We start from the raw sequence: 22,015 nt of genomic DNA on the forward strand, positions 1-22,015 counted from the left end.
AAAGCCAAGCAGTCATTCCTCTACATTTACAATGGCTCCAGCATTTAAGAGGCAAATATATATAAAGACTGATGGTAGGAAGAAAAAAACAGGAGCTAAGCCCCATGCCCAGAAAGGAAGGGCAAGTAGCAAGTCAGTGCCACTGACCTATTCAAGCCAATGCCAAAAACACAGTCAAGGACAAAGAGAGAGAGCACTTAATAGAAAAAGCTCGACATGTTGAAGCCTTTAGCATTATAAATATTCACCCATTGGTAAACTGCTGATATGGTAACTCAAAGTAAGTTCTTTCTACCCAGTCTTCTATAGCTAAGTGACAAACAAGAAGTGATAAGGAGCACCAGGTATCATGGCTGAAGCAGTTTCAAGAGTTGTAAGTACTGTACCAGGAATACCTGTTTAAACAATGTCCAGTATCTAATTATCCAGGAGATTCAAGCACAGACAAATGGAATTGATTCTTCTGTCTGCACATTTGACATGCCTATTTCCTTTCTCTTAAAGTGGCTTAACGTTTATTTCCTATGCAAAAAAAATTGATTTATGGGTCTTTGGTGAAATTTGTATTTATTACTCCAAGACTCTTCACTGCTTAGTGCTTAAGACGACATATAGAAAGCAGCAAAAATCATCTGTTCTTAGCACAGGATGAAGATTAGTTCAAGACATGATTTGATTTTTAAGCAATTTTCAGAGCTCTTAGGCAAAGTGGAAGAGGTGTTTCCTCTCCCCCCCCCCCCGCTGTGTTTTCCTACTTCCAAACAAGTGATCCAAACCAAACACAGTATTTGTTGGAAAGTTTCAGCATGCAGCAAAATGATTAAGAAGCCCCACATATTTAAGGAAATCTGGCCCATTAAAGAGATTTTACACTTCTAACCAACATGTCTTTACAAATGGAAAACTGAAATGGCTCCCTCCAAGCTGTGTGCCTCAAACTTGCAAATTACACTTGTACTTATTTCCCAACAAATCAGAAAACAAGAACTTGCAGGCTACAGGGGGTGAGAAAAGTGGGTGACAAAACATAAACCTTTCAACACTTAAATTCAAAGTCACTTAATTTAAGTGAATTCAAATTCACTTAAATTCCTAAATTCAAAGGCACTCAATCCATATCATCTAGTTTAGCCCACAGTATGATTTTTTAATAACCAGCCACCAGAGTTCAAGAGTTACAATGGAGATACATTACAATAAAAAGGCAAATCTTCATATTATTCAGATGAATCTCAGACAAAAACCTATATAAATGTAACTGATTTTGTGCACACAGGGAAGAAAGTCTGATAAATTGAGACTGGAGCAAATAAGGGACAGTTGAGGTAATTTAGGATGTCAAACTAATCTCTACAAAGATATTAGGATGGCTTAGCTATCCAGAAAAAAATTATACCCTGCCCTCATCCAGTAAAAATAGATGATGTATTTAACTCAGCTTCTATTCTAAAACTATTATACATGGCAAAACATTTATTTATCCGTTACACTTCTAAATTCTGAGATTATAAGAAAGATGGAGAGAAACAACAAGGTAATCCCGTGTGTTTCATCACTCAGTGGAGGCCAGAGCCTAAATCACCCATGTTCCAGTGAAGAACTATAACCATTGCACCACACTGCCTCTTAGCAGACATCAATAGTGGAAACATGTGTATTATAAAAAGCTATAACCACTTTGGCCTAATTCCCAAGCCCACCCATCTGGCAAGAGTCTTATAGGCTCAGTAGGCGTAGTTCTACATAAGTGTATCCAAAAGGCTCGTGCTGGCTCTTAATCCCATTTTAGAAGAAAAAGGCAGAAATGTGCTTCAGAGCATATTCACTGCTAGCCAAGATTAGGCCTAACAGCCTTCCTATTTGTTGAAACCAAATGAAGTTACACTGTGACCAAACATGTTTCAGTTCATGCCAGTTTTTCCCATCTCAAAAGCCTAGCCTTGAGAATGGGTCCCTTGCTGTTTTGGTTAACAACATTGTGCTATTGAAATGTCAATCAACTGCTTGAGGACACCCAGACAGCATAAAAGAGGTGAATTGCAATGAGATCTCTGCCCGGCAGCCCCAACTCTTCCCTGTCTGCAATACACCAGAAGTGAGAAGGACAGAACACTGGAGTTACACTGCAAGACAAGGGAAGAATCCAGCCTCTCCAACTCCAGAAGGAAAACTAGCCAAGAAATTATTTTAAAATTCAGTTCCGCTCTCAGATACGATTGTAAAGGGACAAAGAATTTCTAGCATGTGTAATCTGTAGGCGGGGCAAGCCACAACAATGACTGCTTTGCACTCACACATGAGACCCAGGGCAAAGAAAACAGATACGTATAGCTTTTTAATTCAGGGCTTCCAAGTGTGCAGGGGGGCGGATGCAGGGGGTGGGAAACTTTGCTAACCAATGTCATAAAAGGATGCATTTGCCACAACTGCTTAGCTGCCCAATTCATAGAACAAGATTTGGTTCCCCTCCAAGAAACTGATAGGGCACTTCATACAATGTTTCAGCCCAGCTTTCTGTTGCACCACTACCGTTATTGAAAGTTCAGACCCCAAGTCCTCTGGGGAGCCATAATTTCCACTCCTCCCCTAGTATATCCAATTCTCCCCTAGGTTTTTTTATATCAAAGTGGGCAAACTCCAGAGGTCTAGGGATTGAACACACCCATCCACGGACATTGGAGGATTGTGGAACATTAAACTTTTTGTGGGAATGTGGAATGCTGAGGGACGGGGTGAACAAGGGGCATATTTTTCCCACTACTGTTTGAGACTTTTAAAAGTTTCCCTTTTTCTTTTCTCTTTTTTTAAAAATTGATTGCTTAAGTAGTCATGTCCTCTTTCTTTCTTTTTTAAAAAAAGTCCTTTAAAGGCTTATAATTGGCTGCAGACGGGGCAACAATTGGGTGCATAGAGAAAACTGCAGCTATCCAGAGCCCTGAAGGGGCACAATTTATATTTTAGGGCCCCATTTTTCCAAGAATACCTTTGCGGGGCAGGGGGCTATGCAGTTCACCAAGGACCCAGGGAAGGCAAAACATCCTCTGCACCCCTGGAAGTTGCCCACTCTCATCATAAAGAGGGATGGACATTGGTAGAATGATGTCATTATTTAGCATAAGCTCCACTGCACATGTGACTGTACATTTTCAGACTCAGTCCAAAGTGATATCCAATACAGTTTCATATTCTGGCACAACAGTTTGTACAAGGGTTTGCACATCTGTTTTCTCAACCACTTGTGCAACAGTTATCACAGTGTGCAAATTAGAAGTTGTCACTCCCGTAGTGTCATGTTGGATTCTGGTCACTTTGAGAACTATTTTAAAGCATCTAAGAAAGAAAAGATACCAAGAACCCCTTCACTCAATGACATTTTTCAGTTACTCAGGCTTTGCACTCTTAAAGCAACAGCACAACAAACAGCCACCCACTGGGCAAATTACATCTTGCAAGCCAATGTTCATAATGAAGATCTGATACTGGGGGTCACTAGACTTCAACAAAAGAGCAATAGGTAGATATTGGAGGCTGAGATTGCTCCACATTACCCTACAAGATTATATTAGTACCTATCTTTTCAGACATGAATCTGGTGCCAATGAAAAGTACAAATATTATGCAAAGTGTACTAGTACATTTCTTTCCCCAGTGGCATCTACCCAACCCACCAGATCACCCCAGGCTAAGCTGCTCTGTACAGCCACCCCAAGGGAGGCCTAAAAGTCATCTACAAGAGGCAGGGCCTTCTTTGTGGTGACACCGACATTATGGAACCAGCTTCTGGAGGAGCCATGCTTTCATTCAGGAGGCAATTGAAAACATTACTTTTTAGGGAGGCGTTTCACACCAATCCTGGCTGGATGTTCTGAATCCTGCTCTGCTTTGGGGGGGGGGCACGGGAATTGTTTCTGGCCATGTGGTCTAATTTTACTGCTATTTCTGTCTTAACTTGTTGCTGGTTGTATTTCTATATTGTTTTTAGTTGTTTGTAAACCACTCAAAAGAGTGTGTATGGACTAATAATAGCCGCCCCGAGTAGACATGGTCTAGAGGGGCGGGGTAAAAATCAAATAAATAAATAAATAAATAAATAAATAAATAAATAAATAAATAAATAAATAAATAAATAAATAAATAAATAAATAATATGGCAATATATAAATCAAAGTAATAAATAAATAATAAATAAATAAAATTCTTGCCAGGAACACTGTCATACAGATAGGCATGTCTAGTTTTGCACTTTGAAAATTACATCTAAATAAAAGTTCCACACTAAAGGTAATGAAGTACAGCTTACAGAGTAAAAGATGGGGAAACGTTGGCTCTCCAGATGCTTTGCATCATCAGCCCGTCCAGTATGGCCAATACTGAAGTGCTAAAATTTGAAATTTTGTATTTACAAGATGTCAGAAATGATTAAAGGCGTGTAGAAAGGAGTGCAGTGAAAATGAAAGTATGTTTAAAAGTACATCTTGGGAAGCAGTTTGCATTAGTTCCAATTGTTTTCAAAACCATCAGCTGCTTTCCGGTCAGCCTGAGAACAAGGCCAATGATATAACACTGCTTTGATGAATTTCATTCACGTCTTCCAGTTTAGCACGGAAGTAAAGTAAAAAAATGTAACGAGTGGAACCATGTTGGTAATGTGAAAATATGAAAATAGCATTTGTAAGTCCAATAGTACACCCTACTGGTGTTCGTAACAGAATAATTTAACAACAGTTCAGAATCCTGCACCCTTGATACAATAAAACCTTGCTGGTTTAAGGGTTTAGAATTACAGGTTATTGGAATCGTGGAGGCTTGCATAATAATGGGAGTTAGCCAACTGCAGCCCCTAGAGGTTCTTGTACACCTGAGGATATGAACAGGAATAGACCAAGTCTAATGGCAATCACACGTGTAGCATTTCACAAGTTGCAAGGAAGGATTTTGTTTAAGCATTTGTGTCTACGGTTGTCTACATAGCAGTAAGACTTTTGTATTTAACAACTCTGAAGTATTTTGTGCATACAGAACATAGAAGCAATATAGATAAATAAAGCTTGTACAATTAGATAAGCTGAGTAGAACAGTTGGATTGCTCAGTGGCTTAGGTATCTGGCTGTGGAGTCAGAGGTGGGGAGTTCAATTTCCCACAGTGCTTCCTTGACAGGGGCTGGACTCCCTGACCCACAGCTTTCCTTCTAACTCTGCAGTTCTAACATGATGATGATGCCTGGAATTATTGCAACAGTGAAAATATATATACCAGATTAATTGTGATTTGATTGTCAAAGATTGTTTGGTTTCATTCTAGAATCAATCCTTTCCTGGTATAAATCCTAGCTGTGATGAATACAGGTTTCTAATTTTTCCCCCCGGGAGATCTATAAAGTCATTTAGGACTTCTAGGGAACGTCAAGCATCAGATATCTTATCTGACAACAGGATTTTAATGGAAGCTTTAATACAAAACAGATGGCAAACCAAATGTTCCCCACTCCTTCTCTATATTTCCCTGGAAACATTTATATTTGAACAATTTGCATAAAACTAAGTTTCCTGGAAATCTTTCAACAACATACTTTAGAGAACTTGCAACTTAGCAAAATGTTATCAATTTGTTGGTTGGTTACAGTATATATATCAAATATATTGATAATGTAAGCCCTCATTAGATTCCAGTCTTCCAGGTAAAAGTACACATGAAACAGGAGCCCAATTCATTGCATTTATTTGAGTAAATATCTGGTAAATAAAGTCATTGATAAAACATTACAAAATTAAATACATTTTAAAAAGCTTGCCAGTATACATAAAGTTCACAACCATGTATTTCTTCTTTTAAAAAATAAAATTATGTTCAGAGCACCCTTGATATAAAATGCCAGCCTAGCATCTACCAGCAGATGGTAGCTTGTGAAGCATTTTAGTGAAGAATGTTTTCCTGAAGAGTTAGGGATCCTGCTTCTAACAACGACAAACCAGTCCCACTTGCCCAAGCTGCCAGATCCAATGCCAAAGCCAGAAAAGTAGACCTAAAGCCAGCATCACACTGACTCCCAATTGCTGGAAGCAACAAGGCTTTTTCATGTATGGCGACTACATAGCTTATGACTACAACTGCATTGTCCACCACACCCTCCTGCACTACACAAAAACTGCCTCTGGAGGGTCTCCCAGTTCTTTGGGGAAAGTTTTACATGAATGTGGGGAGTCAGGAGGGGCAAGTCCAGCCCCCCAAGTTCCTCTGATGAAAGCAGTTTCATAAATGGAGTGATGCTGTTGGCCACTTGTCATGGTCCTATACTCTTGCCCTTAGACAAGACATCTGGAGGACCAGTGCAAAAAAGAAGTACTTGGCCACCCTCTCGTTTTGCATTTCATGTGCATTTTCCCTACTGAGAACCTCATCCTTTTCTCATTGCTGCATTAGACTCTTCAGCAGTAGGTTTAAAACAATCCCAACTGAGCACGAGATGAAGAGAAGATGATCTGGCTAAGCCTCAATGTCAGTAACGTAAGTTCAAACCTATAAAATCAAGCCCTTAAATCCCCCACTTGCTCATAAGTTGCTTTTGTAAATGAAGGTATTCAACCCAATGCTTTAAATGCTTTTAAAAATTGTTGGCAGCAGCCTCTTTAAATTGCATCCCTCCCTACCCCCAACATCATTGCTACAACTTCCAATTAAATTGTTATCTAGACCACACTTCTCTTCCACTCAATGTAAAGCAATGGTAACACACTCATTTAATAATTGTATGTACATAAGCACAAGAACCTTAACATCCAGGAATCTGGTGTACAACTTAATGAAGATCCAACGGGTCATAAAGAAACAGCATCTCCTAGCAGTTCCAAACAGAATTGATCAGGTAGAATTACTGCCTGGGACAGCTAAAAATGTCTCTAAATTTTGGTGTGTTCCCACCAAATCTGATCATCCTCAGGCAGCAAAAGCAGCATCCATGATGTTGATATCCATGATGATGATGATGATGATGATTTTTTTTACAAAAATGACACTTAAAAAAAACCCTTAAAAACAGAAATGGTCAAATTCATTAAAATGTCAGAACTCAATTCAAAAAAGTAAGAATAAATTGCTCATAAAGACCAAACTTGAAGTTGTTCTACTCAAAAGTCCCAGTATCATGGCCATTTCTCTCAAGAGGATTCCATTTTCAGTTATATACTCTTCTTTTGAGGAGGGCTCAGTTTCCTCATCCCTCTTATTCGAGTCAGCAATTCTTTGATGAAATCCTATAGAAACAAAAAGGGGAAGAAAGTATTATAAAGACCTAAAGACCAACACTGAGACTTCTAAATCTTCATTTCATCCTTCACGTTTTTATTGTTGCATGAACAATAGGAACCAGTTTTCAAAATATTACGGTATGGCTTCCCCAAGGTATGAATTAAGGTATGGGCTTATCAAAGCACCACTTTCCAATTCCAATGACCTTGATGGAATGAACATAGTTGCCACCAGGTTCAAGACAACTACGAACCCACGAAAGAAACACACTGGCAGCCAAGGCTGGAAATCTCCTTTCCCAACCCGACTGCAGCAGCCTTGGTAGTGGCAGAGGACAACCGGTTCCACCAAGGGCCATCTTTGTCCAAGTTTAAGGCTTACTTCTACCTCTTTTCCCAGTCATTTTGGTGGGAGAAACTGCTCCCAAAACAAGCTTCTAAAGTGGCGGGGAAGGAGCTGACTGAAACAAGAGCAAAGTTCCCTTTGGCATCTCTTCTGCTGGAAAAGAGGAGCCCCCATTCACCTCCCAAAGGGAGAGATCTTGTCGTACAGCTCCTGAAGTTGCATGGACAAAATCCACTGTCCCCTTATGATGGTCTCAGATGAGGACCACAACATCCTAGCACCCTGCCACACTCATAAAATTTTGTTGGCACGGCATACATCTCTCCCCACACATCAACATCCTTTCCACCAACTTATTGGTCCAGATGTATGGTTCACATTTGCATGTGGGACCCCTCTTGCAGAGGCCATGTGAACTATCCACTCGAACATGGTTGTACTGTTTTCCAGTGAGTGTGTCAAATGTGTCAGCATGAGCGCTTGGCCTCTGTTCCCCGCTCACTCAAGTTTTTTTCCTCCTCACCATGGAAAGTCTTTAAAGAGAGACAGAGAAAAATCTGGCTGCACTGTTAGCATGGGGAAAAATCTGCATTTGGAAACTCTAGTATTAACACCTCTGGAATATTTTGGACAGCTTCCAGTATTGAATCTATCCTCCCCCCCATGTCAGAGGTGGGTAATATACTCTGTGAGTTGCATCTGGCCCCTATGAGTCTAAATGTGGCCCCCAGTATCCCTGAGGCCCTCAGCATTGTCATAGAAGCAAACTATTGGCTCAAGAAACTTCCTTGTGCCCTCTAGAAGGGTGAGGGCAATTCTGACAAGTTTTGATGCTATCCCAGCACACCTGCTGTCCCCAACATCCCCAAGTTACCTTTAAAAAGAAAGAAAGAAAAAACACTGGCTACTAAAGAGACCAAAAGAGGGCTTTTTCAGTGCCCTACCCATTTGTGAGAAAATGCAGAAGGGAAAAGGTTGCAGGAGCAGCCCACCAAGATAAAAAAATAAGACCATGTGGTCCCCGGGAATCAGGGGTTGCCCACCCCTGCCCAATAGTATGGAGTTAATTCTGACGCACATATAAACACCCACACATTGTTTTGTAAGGACATGCAGTTTCTACCAAAAAGATATCCATTCCTCCTTGCAGCTTTCCTAATAATCATAATAACTATAACAATTTTAAGTTATTTTCATAACTCAGACTAAAGGTTCCTGCTAGCTGAGGTGAAATCCTAATTCTAAGGATGAAACTTCACTTTTTCATGAACTCATGTAAATGGGACCCCACAAGTTCTTGCAGAAATGTGTGCCATGAACATGTGTTTCCCCTCAGTTTCAAGCAAACTCCATATATATATATATATTCCAGCTGGAGATGCATTTTGAAACATGTGCATCAACTTTTACAGGAGACAGCTCATGTCCTCATTCTGGATTCCATCAGCATAAATCAAAGGCTGCTACATATGTTTTTTGCTCAAACATTAATAGCACCTTCATCATTAAACACTATCTGCTGTGCTGTGAAGTTTCAGAAGGTTTCTATTTCTAGCCTGCTAACCGGAAAAGGAACAGAGTGCTTATTAATAGTACAAAGGCATTAGTCATTTACAATACCCAAACATTTCCTGGAGGCTTGTAAAGTCAGGACCTCTCTTTCTAGGCAATACATTCATGTGGTTTCCCATACATCTCCTTCACATCCTTGGGGAAGCTGCAACTGAAGTGGTCATGATCAGTAACTCTAAGCCTCAAGCAGTAGCTACAGATGTGTATAAATGTGAAGGGAAGATTTCAAGATGGTCTATTTCAGAGAGGCTCCCTTTGCTCTCCCAAAACCCATTTCAGAGATTCTCCCTAATGCCTTGTCTTTCCACCCTTTCGGGAGGGCACTGCTACCATTTAGAAAAGATACATGTACACACCAGTGTCTTCTGCAAGCAAATGGCTTGTAAAGCACACACCTCCACAGATTGTCATCCCATGCCCAGAAAGCATCTTTAACTCTCAGCACCCACATATCAAATTCACGTTTGACATAAGGCAGCTCCATATCAAGACACATTCTGGCATTTGTTTGTCATTTGTTTGTTACATATTACTAACCAGTGTGCAAGGTGTGTGTGTGTGTGTGTGTGTGTGTGTGTTTCTTTCACTTCTAATGGGCAAAATGCACTTAACCATAAAATTTTATTTACACTAGCAAAGCAGCAGAGAGATAACATGAATACTATATATGCTTGCTTGGTATAGATGCCGGTGTAGGTGTTCCAAGTGCCCTTTGTTTCGGGACACATGAAGACATCCAAATGCATTCCCAGAGCAGCTACATGTTCAAGCTAGCAATAAGTACTCTGTCTTATCCACTTGTTCATCTAGTTTAGTATCCTGAACTAGAAGTGTTGTGGTAGCTTGTTTGTAGAGGATTTTTTAGGTTTCAAGAAGCAGATTTCATGACAAGTTGTCAACAGAATTTCCATAGCTGGACTCAAATGAGAAACATCTCAGAAAATTCAAATTACCATCTACCTCACTTCTCAATTTTACAGAACTGCTTAGTATTGCATCGGTGTAGGTGGAATCTTTTATGCTGTTTGCATAACATTTGTGTAAAACTGTGGTTGTGGCTAACTGATGAAGAGTCAGGGCACATCATGTTTGTACATTCTAGCATGTGATGAAGCATGTGACCCCGATGTATCTGGCATCTTGGCAATTAGCCACAATTGGCCACAACAAGTTACACTAACCTTACATGAACATCAACAGGACTGTGATCAGTATTACATATAAAGAACTATGCATGTATAGGTTTCTGGGAAACGTACTCCAATCTTCCAACCCCTCATCCCAAACCAACTGATCTTCAAAAAACCTATATATGCTCATATGTAAGATCTTCACATCATGTGCTTGTTGGATAAAAACCACAGTGTTCACACAGCAACTGTGATGTGCAGAGCTGCTCTGAATTAGCAAAAACTATAAAATGAGCTCCTATACTTGGACATTACCTGTGACAATTTCTAGGATGCAGAAATCAGACCTAGCAGCAAATAGCTTTAAAGGCAAGCATGGATGCTTAAACTGTACTGTGTTTCCAGTTTAATGTTCTCTGTCAATAAGGCTATCCTCATTCAATAGAATACTCCACTGATTCCATATGCAAGGTCATTTTGAAGTTTGGAGGGGCATGACAGAAATCCTGCTGAAGAAGCATCTGGATTTTCTTCCTGCCACTTTACTAACTTTTTCTATACCCAAAAGTAGCAAGTGTCTTCAGTGTTATAATGTCTGGTGCTGAAAACAATGTGGTTAGCCCTCTGAGTATTATTTGGTATTTTATGATAGCTTACTGTAAGATCACTCAATGCTACCTTTTTAGGATTTCACTTCTCCAGTATCTCAAAAGGACAGGACTACATACCACTTCTCTATTTTGACTGTGGGAACCCACAGAAAGACTATGGAACCACTCTTGCAGGGGGTACTCACAGGACCAGAGATCTCTTAATCTCAATACCAACACAAACTAGCAAATAACCGTTTGAGCAAATCACATAATTATCAAAGCTTCCATGCATGTTAAGATAAGTGAAAGCATTTGAAGAAATACAATTAACTAAATGAATTAACACATTTCTTTTTCTACTAAGCTGAATTTCTATAAAGGTACAAATAAGCACTTTTACTCTCCATTGCAATAAAAGGTTTAGTCCCTCACAATTCAGACATTTAAAAAACAGTGCCTTGAGTGTAAAACCTATACAGTTTCCATATGCCATAACAGAATGATATATATCATGCAGTTTAGTTTTATTTCCACTTCTGACCATACGTTAGATTCTAAAATATATTAATTTATATGTATAAAAAAATTGATTATCCCAACATTTCTTCTCCTTTATGATATCTGAGTAAATGAAGTTACTTTGTATAAATTAGAAAAAGTCAAGCTTTTGGATTTAAAATAATGTAGCATTTGCTTACCTCTGTGGGTTTGAAACAGTCTACCAGTGCTTCCTGGAAATACAATGACAAAAATATTAGTTGAAGGATAGCCTTCATTCCTCCTTTTTATATCTAAGTATTGGACATTTCAAAGTACCAATGATATCTGGTAATGAATAAGCATCTTTTTTACACCATTATTTCATCTCCTAGGGGACTTTATGTTTTCTTAGAGTTAACTGGCCACCTGCAACAGGTGAAAGCTGCGAAATCCACAACTGCGGTACTTTTATCAACAATTTAGGAATAATTTTTCACTTGTTGCAAAGTCATATATTGGCTGCAACAGAAGGGAAATGGGGCGTTTCATTCACCGGGATTTCCTGTTTTCAAGGAAACTAGCAAATCAGTTACTGCCTTATTCTCAACACCTGATGGAGACAAACCCTTGGGCAAGCTGTTGAATGCTGATCTCCACATTATCAAATCAAACATTTTGTATCCTCTGCAGCACTCTATGTTGCCACCGGATTCATTTCTAGTATTATATATTTCAGTAATTATGATTTATTGGCTGCCTTTCCAAACCATGCTGTGTGAAAGATTGTTCTAGACTTCCAAGTCAATCAGTGGAGCTGGAATTCAGATACCCACTCTCCCAAACTTCATCAAAATCAACTAACTTGTAATTTGAGGGCTCTCTCCTCTTCATTAGCAGCATCAAGAAGATCATCAATGTCAATTTCTACATCTGGCATCTCTTCTTCCTGGGAAAAGAGAAAGTTGAACCAGGTTACTCAGTTTCATTGCATCCAGATCCGGAATGGCAGTATGTATCCCCCTCTCTCACACATCCATTTACTAGCTCAAGTTCAGTGTAGCTTCAGTTGACCAAGAGAACCTAACAAAGATGCAGCTAGCCTAACATTCCTTGGGAGGGAGTGCCATGAATCCACAGGGTGTCCACCAACATAGCCTATCCTTTTAGGGTGGCAGGACAACAGGACCTCTGTCAAGATGCTTGAATTCCAGGCAAGTAAACCTATGGGAGGAAACAGTGTTTGGGACATCCTGGTTAGCTAATCTCTTTAAGTAGGGGAGGAGCAGGTGAACATCTTGCTTCTCTTGCATGTCTAAATAATGGGACATTGACCCTCCATAAAGATGCCTGCTTTATGTAATTCTTCTCCACTACTCCATCATATATCAATTAATCTTTATTGTATAGTCATACTCAACAACACAATGTAAATTAATGCATGAAACTGACCAAAGGCTGAAGGAACCAATTTGGGCTTTTTAAAACAGACACTACACATTGCAATTTGTACAGCCTTCTATAAATGCATGGACAGTACCTATCACCACTAAAGCTATATGCTGTCATCACCTAAACAAGGCAAAAGCAGTACTGCAGATGGAAAAAGGAGATACTTGAAAGTAGGAATGGCAATTTACTCAAGAGAACTATCTGCCTTTCCACCCACTATGACATTTCACTTCCAAAAAAACAGCCAGGTCTTCTTACGACTTAAATACAGACAAAATGTATTCCACTCATTTTCCATTTCCCTTTTTGATTATTTCTAAAGTAGCCTTAGTGAAGCAAACATTAGCCACATACCTTCAGACACCATAAGGAACCTGGTTACAGAATATACCATCTGGTTACTGTTTTATTTATTTATTTATTTATTTATTTATTTATTTATTTATTTATTTATTTATTTATTTATTTATTTATTTATTTATTTATTTATTTATTTATTTATTTATTTATTTATTTATTTATTTATTTACTTACACCCCTTAGTGTCTCCCAGTGTTTGTTAATCTCGTCACTATAACTGGTGCTTTGAGGAGAAAAAATGATAGTACAGTGGGGTCTTGACTTGAGAACTTAATCCGTATTGGAAGGCGGTTCTCAAGTCAAAAAGTCTGTAGGTCAAGTCTCCATTGACTTACAGTGCATTGAAAACCGATTAATCCCGTAACAGGCCGTTTTTGTTCCATTTTGTTTTTTTTTCTGGTCTGTAAGTCAATTCTCAGGCTGCAAGTCAAACCTAAATTTTGCGGCCAGAGAAGTCTGTAACTCAAAAAGTCTGCAAGTGAAGCTGTATGTAAGTCAAGGGTCCACTGTACCTCCTTTGGGGAGCATGCCACCTAAACTGATGGTAGAAGAGACAAACTTAGCAAGGGAGTTTCGATGAAGGCAGCATTTGTATGAGCTGAGTCTTACTAAACAACTTGAGGTCGTAGTCACAGGAGGGAAATGTTCTCTAATTATCCCCCAGTTAGTTTACTCCCCCCTCCCCCAGTCACGCGATGGCACAGTTAAGATCAAAACATTTTCCCAGCCAGCAGAATAAGTGGGGAACATTTCCCCCTGGTCTTGAGGGTTGTGTTATTTTGTACCTCTTTTGTACCAGTGCATTCCTTACTGGGATTGCCTGTGTGCATGATCTGCTCTGCTTCTTTTCAGAATCTATGCCAGTAAAGGTGACCAGCATTTTTGTGGTGTGTTTTTTCCCCCCTGACCGGTAGTATATCAATACACTGTTCATTGTTCAATGCGATTCTGCAGAAGTATCTAGCGCAACAGAGGACACTTTCCTAAACAGAAATCCCTTCCTGATATATCAATGTATCAATAAATATATTTTAAATATATATCAAGAGGCTAAACTGCCCCTTGAAGCAAGAAAAAAAATGGTACCATGGTGTAGCCGGCCATAATGATTCAAATAGGTGGAAATAAATCAGTACCGCTAAACATTGCCAGGACATTCACCTCAGTATATATACCACATGACCATGAATCAGTACAACAGAGGTATGGAGAGTACTGGAAGAATGAGAGAACATTTCCCTCATGTGACCAGGACCTGAGGCTGCAGCCAGACAAGTAAGCTTTTCACATCTGTAAGTCACTTTTCTGTGAGAGATATAAGCTCATTTTCCCCCCTCTTTTTCTTCCACTCTCTTCCATTGTAAAGAAATAGTGGCACTGTAAGTCAGCAAAAAACAAAACAAAACCCAAACAAAGTAGTACTCTAATAACCAAAGACAACTTGTAGCCTTCTCGATGATGTCAGACTCTGCCTCCCATCATTTCCCACTGTTGGCTGTATAACGACTCTTATTTACTTCATTCAGTTCCTAAGAAGCTGTAATTAAGTAATTAGAGAAGCACAAGTAGGGATTTGATAAACAAACAAAGCAATCCCCTCTCTCTGCTGTCCGTCAGCCCAAATACAAACAGTTAGGAGCTTTACTCTTGTCTGTTTCAAAAAAGCCCACTTGATTTTAAATAACACAACACAGACATATAAGATTTTAATTGGTTGGGCTGAATCATCAATTAATTAGGTAGCGTAAATTCAGTACTCAAAATGCATTCGGTTTGGTCAGGAAAGAACATAATTTTAAACTGTCAAATAGACAGAAGTATTTATTAAAGAATTAAATCAACATAACTCTAATATAATATAAATAGATATTTGTACAATTTTTTACTCTAAGCAGTTTCCCTCCCCTTCATTGCATTTCTCTAGAAAAATAATTAAACACATTCTCTAAATAAAAAAAAATTATTATCTCACGTCCTTGAATACAGCTGGTAAAGCACAGAAGTTTTTTAGTTGTAGGGATATTTCAGCAACGACTATAAAATCAATCATGTAAATGTTTCTTCAGTCCATCATAAATCTCCATCTTGTCTTCTTCCTCCCAGCAGCAAAAAAAAACGAACTCTCTCCTTGCTGTTTTTTAAACTGTCTTTTTATCTAGGGAAACTCCCACTCCCTTCGGCCAGCTATATTTTTTTTTTCCAGTTACCAGATAAGCAATGTGCAGAAAAAACTAGGTGAAAGTTCTTGCTGCCTAACTTAATTCCTCACACGCCCCCCGAAATTACACAGAAATTCAGATTAGTCTACTTATCTAATTTATAGTAATTTGATACAAGGAATTAAGAAAATATAAAACATGTTATATATCAAAACTCTACTACAAAAGTATATATGAAATAATGAAACACTACATTCTATGAAATTACATCAGATATCTAAGTCAACGCTCAGTGTTGCATGAGTTTTCTTCTTCATACATTCTAGAAAGACTATCTGCTACTACATTCAATTTTCCTGGAATATGTTGGATATTAAAATCAAAATCTTGTAATGCCAAACTCCATCTTAACAATTTTTGGTTATGAGATTTCATACTTTGTAACCACACTAAAGCTCGGTGATCGGTTTGAAGCGTGAATTTGCGCCCCCATAAATAAGGTCTCAAAAGATTCAATGCCCAAAAAACTGAAAGTGCCTCTTTTTCAGGAATAGCATAGTGTTTCTCGCGTTCCAGAAGTTTTCTAGAGAAATAGGATATCGGATAAAGGTTTCCATCTTCTCCTTGTTGTAATAAAACAGCTCCTAGACCTAATTCAGATGCATCAGTTTGTAATACGAAAGGTTTGTTGAAATCAGGAGATTTCAAAATAGGCGCATCAACAATTTTAGCTTTTAAGGCATCAAAAGCCTTTTGACATTCAGGAGTCCATTTTACTTTGACAGGTTCTCTTTTTCTAGTTAGCTCTGTCAAAGGTGCTGCCAAATTACTAAAATCCGGAATAAATTTTCTGTAGTAGCCAATTAGACCTAGAAACGAGCGTACTTGTTTCTTAGTTTTAGGAATAGGCCAATCATTGATAGCTTGAACTTTTGCTTGTATAGTTTGAATTTCTCCTTGCCCAATCAAATGTCCTAAATACATGACTTTTCCCTGCATCCATTGACATTTACTGGCTTTTACTGTCAGTCCTGCTTGTTGAAGTCTGGACAAAACAGTTTCAATGTGTGTCAAATGAGATTCAAAATCATTACTAAAAATCGCAACATCGTCAAGATAAGCATTAGCATAAGGTAAACCTTGCAAAAGTTTATCAATCATCCTTTGAAATGAAGCACCTGCATTTTTCAAACCAAATGGCATTCTGCGGAACCGGAAAGTTCCCACATGAGTGATGAAAGCGGTCTTATCTCGTGATTCTTCTGCCATATCTAATTGCCAATAAGCATTCTTTAGGTCAAGGATACTTATAAATTTAGCCTTAGCAAGGTGTTCAATCAAATCATCCATTCTAGGCAAAGGGTAAGGATCCGATTTGGTAACACTGTTCAACTTCCTATAATCAACACAAAATCTCACTTCTTCTTGAATTTCACCTGTAGCAGTCTTTTTAGGGACTAGTACCACAGGTGAAGTCCAAGTAGGGCTGATTGCCTCTTCAATAACTCCTAGAGATAACATCTTTTGAATCTCTTGCTCAATTTGTTTAGCATGATTACCAATTGCTCTGTATGGGCTCGACCGTATAGGTTGAGCATCACTATCTGTAGTGATTTCATGACTGACTAAATTTGTGTAACCTGGTTTGTCTGAGAACACATCTTGATGTCGTTCTAGGACCTGGTACAACTGATCCTTCTGATCTTGATTACCTGTTAAGATAATATTATCAGACCAATCACCCGCATCTTGCAATTCTGACAACATATCAATTGGTTCATTGGAAGAATGGAAATACTCAGCATGATATTGAAAAACCATTGCAGATCTATCTTTGTAACGTTTCAGTCTATTGACATGATAAAGAACAGGTTTCTTTTTAGAATCCAGCATTTTAACAAGATAATTAACATCTCCAAATCTTTGAACAATTTCTCCTGGACCTTCCCAGACCACTTCTAACTTAGAAGGTCTGAGCGGGTTCAGTACTAACACCAAATCACCCACTGCAAATTCTCTGTGTCGGGATTTCTTGTCATGATAGTATTTCTGTTCAGCTTGAGCGTTCATCAAGTTGTCTCTAGCTAACTCTTGAACAGCTAAAAGTTTCTCTTGAAGTTGTCGGACGAATTCTGCAACTGGTGCTGAACTAGATTTGACCGCACCTTCCCATTCGGATTTCAGGATATCCAAAGGTCCTTGAAGATTTCTTCCAAATACCAACTCGCTCGGGGAAAATCCACCTAGTGAAGAATGAGCGGAACTTCTATAGGCAAATAAAGCAAAAGGCAAGAGTTCGTCCCAAATGTTCCCATACTCTTGAGTCATCGTCTTGATCATACGAAGTAAAGTCTGTTGACCTCTTTCCACCATTCCGTGTGATTGAGGATGATGAGAAGTACTGAAGCTAAGGGTGATACCACTTATTTCGCAGATTTTCTTCATGAGTTCACTAGTGAAAGCTCCTGCTTGATCGCAAATGATTTTGGATGGAACACCAATACGTGAGCATAAGTCCACGATGATTCTAGCTATGGTGGTAGCTGACAAGTTGCTGATTGCATAAGCTTCAATCCATCTGCTTGCAGAACAAATGAAAGTGATGATGTACTTCTTCTTGGTCTTAGTAGGGATGAATGGTCCTAACACATCCATTTGTAGATACTTGAACACTTGGTCAGGTATCTCCATAACTTGCACTTCAGCCTTGGTTTGGTCTGTTTGGTGTCTTACTCTTTGGCAAACATCACAGGAACCAACATATTCCTTTACGGCTTTGGAAAGACCAGGCCAGTAAAAATGTTGAGAAATTCTCTTGAGTGTCTTTCTCATACCTTGGTGTCCACTGGAAGGATGATCGTGTGCCATTTCAAGAATTCTCAGTCTATAATCTGAGGGCACTACTAACTGTCGCACGGGTTGAGCTGCCATAAAATCCTTGGGATAGTACTCACGGTATAACAGTCCATTTTCTCCCCATAGAAAGTATGCTGACTGTTGGACAGGCTGTTGAGCGTATTCGTTTGCACGGGTTCTTAAAGATGCTAAAGAGGGATCATTAAATTGCTTTTGTCTAAAGTCCTCCGATCCTTTAGGAACGATTTCTTCTATTCCGGCCTCAGTTGTAGTTGAGTCATCAGATTCGGTCTCAAAGAGCTGTTGCGGTGTAGACTCTTCTCCTTGAATATCATCAGGAGTAGGCTCTTCCTCTGGAATATCATCTGGAAATACTTGATCTTGTTCATATTCTGAATCTTGTTCCTCATCTGGCTCATAACTTTGATCTGGCTCCTCCTCTTCTGGTTCTAAGTCTTCCTCTAAATTGGTATGCCTGGGTCTTGGGCGCACAACGATGTCTTCAATAGCTTGATCTTCTTGAACTCCAGCCATCATCTCACTTAGTTGCAACCGTCTGCTTACTGGAGATAGATGAGCTGCACTTTCTGTATCAGCTTCGTAAGAATCTGAAATGTCATGCTGCAATAATGTCTGAAGACCACCAGGTGTCACTTCGACATCTCCTCGGAGCAATGTACCCCGTAGACCACGAGATGTCGCCCTTCTCCTTCTCTCTGATGCCAAAAAAGATGCAAAACTGTCCATGTGCTTTAAAAATGAAATTAGCACATAGGGGAAAAAAAATCACTGCAGAAATGCTTGTGAAGTTCAAGGAATTCACTCAGAGAAAAATGTACATTTAATAAGCCAATTTAACTTTAAAAACGTTCTTTCCTACCAAACTCCTGCATGGCTAATGTTTTTATCAAAGAAAACCCATTAGCTTTTCACTTACTCACACAGCTCTGCTTTAAGCAGACACTGCTTTTAATGCCATAAATCAAATATATAGTAGGCTAACGTCTTACTTTTACGATCGTTGCCTAGCTATAAATCTTCAAACTGTTGCCAGCAAAAATAAACAAAGCACGTGTTTCATCCCACCGCTGCCACCATATAACGACTCTTATTTACTTCATTCAGTTCCTAAGAAGCTGTAATTAAGTAATTAGAGAAGCACAAGTAGGGATTTGATAAACAAACAAAGCAATCCCCTCTCTCTGCTGTCCGTCAGCCCAAATACAAACAGTTAGGAGCTTTACTCTTGTCTGTTTCAAAAAAGCCCACTTGATTTTAAATAACACAACACAGACATATAAGATTTTAATTGGTTGGGCTGAATCATCAATTAATTAGGTAGCGTAAATTCAGTACTCAAAATGCATTCGGTTTGGTCAGGAAAGAACATAATTTTAAACTGTCAAATAGACAGAAGTATTTATTAAAGAATTAAATCAACATAACTCTAATATAATATAAATAGATATTTGTACAATTTTTTACTCTAAGCAGTTTCCCTCCCCTTCATTGCATTTCTCTAGAAAAATAATTAAACACATTCTCTAAATAAAAAAAAATTATTATCTCACGTCCTTGAATACAGCTGGTAAAGCACAGAAGTTTTTTAGTTGTAGGGATATTTCAGCAACGACTATAAAATCAATCATGTAAATGTTTCTTCAGTCCATCATAAATCTCCATCTTGTCTTCTTCCTCCCAGCAGCAAAAAAAAACGAACTCTCTCCTTGCTGTTTTTTAAACTGTCTTTTTATCTAGGGAAACTCCCACTCCCTTCGGCCAGCTATATTTTTTTTTTCCAGTTACCAGATAAGCAATGTGCAGAAAAAACTAGGTGAAAGTTCTTGCTGCCTAACTTAATTCCTCACAGGCTGTGCTGCTGTGAAGGAGCAGTAGACCCAAAGGAGAAAGAACAGAGTGAGCCGTCCCCTCAGCTAGAGACGTCTGAGCAGAAAAGGGAGATAGAAGGAGGGAAGACAAGAGAAAGTGAGGAGTTGAATGCAGAGGAGGGGAAAAGAAGGGAATCAAAGGGGAAAGAGGAGAAGATTGAAATCTGCCTAGTGGAAGAGAGGGAGGGAGAAGGGGAAGAAGGATTAATTTTGCCTGTGTAGGAGGAGGAGATAGGAGAACAAAGTGGGAGGAGACAGTTCAATATACCAAGAGGGGAAGGAAGGAAAGGGCAGGAGAAGAAAGGAGGAGAGGAGGAGGAAGCTGAATATGATAGAACACAGGGGTTGTTAGAAGATTTCCCTAATTTGAAGGTAGGAGGGTTGCTACCCGATCCAGAGAAATCTAAAGAAGACATCGGCAGAAGCCCTAGAATGGACGGTCATAGTCTTCCCACAGGGACAAGGTCACTCGAGGAAGATGATTCAGCCAGACCCTTCCTTCAACCACCCACCACCGGAGGAAGATTGGGCCAGACACCCTTGCTGTGGGACAATATGTGTGGTCCAGAGTGCTCCGCTGAGGAATCCCACAGATTGGTAATGTTTTGGGCCAGCCCCTCAATGAACCTTGTCAATTTACAGACAGAGTTATTGTCCTCGCAATTTCGACAGTTACCAGATCTTAGATAGAGGTTGTAGTAGATTCACCCAATGTTAAATTAAATCAATCTGTTAACGTTCAAAAAGAGACTCAGTTGTCATCTCCCGCCAAAAAAGAGGAACTGTTCCAGGTCTTTAATGAACCCAAACACAGCTGTCTAGGGTGAATGAGAACCACAAGTTACCAACACCAGTTGTAAACTAGTAAGTTAAGAAAGCAAGCAAGCAAGCAAGCAAGCAAGCAAGCAAGCAAGCAAGCAAGCAAGCAAGAAAGCAAGAAAGAAAGAAAGAAAGAAAGAAAGAAAGAAAGAACAGTGTGAACCAACCTTTGGACTAATATCATCATGTCAGCCGTTGCACTAGCAGTTTTTAGGTTTTGAAAGGATTTGATTGATCTCTACCATACCATTAACCTGAACTTCACTGAAGACCAAGGAAAACTAGAATGCTATTAAATAATGTGTCCCTAATGTTTGTTTTTCAAATGTGAAAAAAAGGCAAGACACAACCAAGCTGCCTTCTCACATGCAGTCAATAATGGCAAACAGTGCAAATGCTCTATTAACATCCCTGTCCTCCTCAAAGCTTATCAAAACAAGCCTATGCCTTTGTAACATCAAAGTGTGGTGTTTGCTCGGAGGCCAGTTTAGTTTGCTTGCTATTTGATGAGAGGGTGCCACTAATTGCTGTTGTCATTGTGCCATTCTCTCAATGTCAAGAACCTCTAAAGGATACAGAAAGGACAGACTTATTTCAAAGCTCAGTGGTGTGCATGCTTCCATGCCTCTTGCAATTAGACTGGTGAATCCAGGTTCTCACTCGCTCGCTCACTCGCTCTGAAAGTGAAGCGCCCAATAACTCATGCTAAGCATAAAAGAGGTACAATTATAGTGCAAAACAAGAATTTGATAAAGGCATGTGGGAAAGTTCACAATGGTACTTCAAAAGCTGACCAAAAAAGGCTTGTACAGATTTTTAAAACTTGTGGGTCGTGACAAGCTTAAAAAGATCTTTAGTGCTTGATGAATCAATAATTTCAGTTGCACAGAAGTTTTCAGTGTTCTGCAAGGAGGCAAGGAGTCACTTGCAATCAGAAATTGAATCTGCAAAAGTTGTTAATAACATATCTAATATGTATTTCCCCCTATTTCCCCTGAGTGACAGCCAGATAACATCAAGCATTTTGACTGAAAAGATGGGACTTCACAGCAGAGGGCATGAAGCTATCAGTGGCTACTGATCATGCTGGCTGTACACTGCTCTCCACTATCAGAGC

General features: G+C 39.3%; 2 protein-coding genes across 3 annotated transcripts in view; one reads left to right on the forward strand and one right to left on the reverse strand.

The window, feature by feature from the left end:
- The window catches only part of KATNA1 (katanin catalytic subunit A1), a 450,967-nt gene that overhangs the window by 215,032 nt on the left and 213,920 nt on the right, over window positions 1-22,015 (forward strand). The gene's annotated exons all lie outside the window — the stretch shown is intronic.
- The window catches only part of PPP1R14C (protein phosphatase 1 regulatory inhibitor subunit 14C), a 63,590-nt gene continuing 47,277 nt past the window's right edge, over window positions 5,703-22,015 (reverse strand). For both annotated transcript variants that reach the window (XR_013540566.1, XM_072995420.2), the window contains 3 exons: window positions 12,229-12,312; window positions 11,585-11,617; window positions 5,703-7,251 (listed from right to left, as the gene is read on the reverse strand). Coding sequence is in view for 1 of the 2 variants with exons in the window: in XM_072995420.2 (XP_072851521.2) it covers window positions 7,177-7,251; window positions 11,585-11,617; window positions 12,229-12,312 (192 nt within the window). In the remaining variant the exon portion in view is untranslated. The remainder of the gene's footprint in view (window positions 7,252-11,584; window positions 11,618-12,228; window positions 12,313-22,015) is intronic.

The sequence above is a fragment of the Pogona vitticeps genome, chromosome 1, assembly GCF_051106095.1.
Source record: "Pogona vitticeps strain Pit_001003342236 chromosome 1, PviZW2.1, whole genome shotgun sequence".
Lineage (NCBI taxonomy): Eukaryota > Metazoa > Chordata > Lepidosauria > Squamata > Agamidae > Pogona > Pogona vitticeps.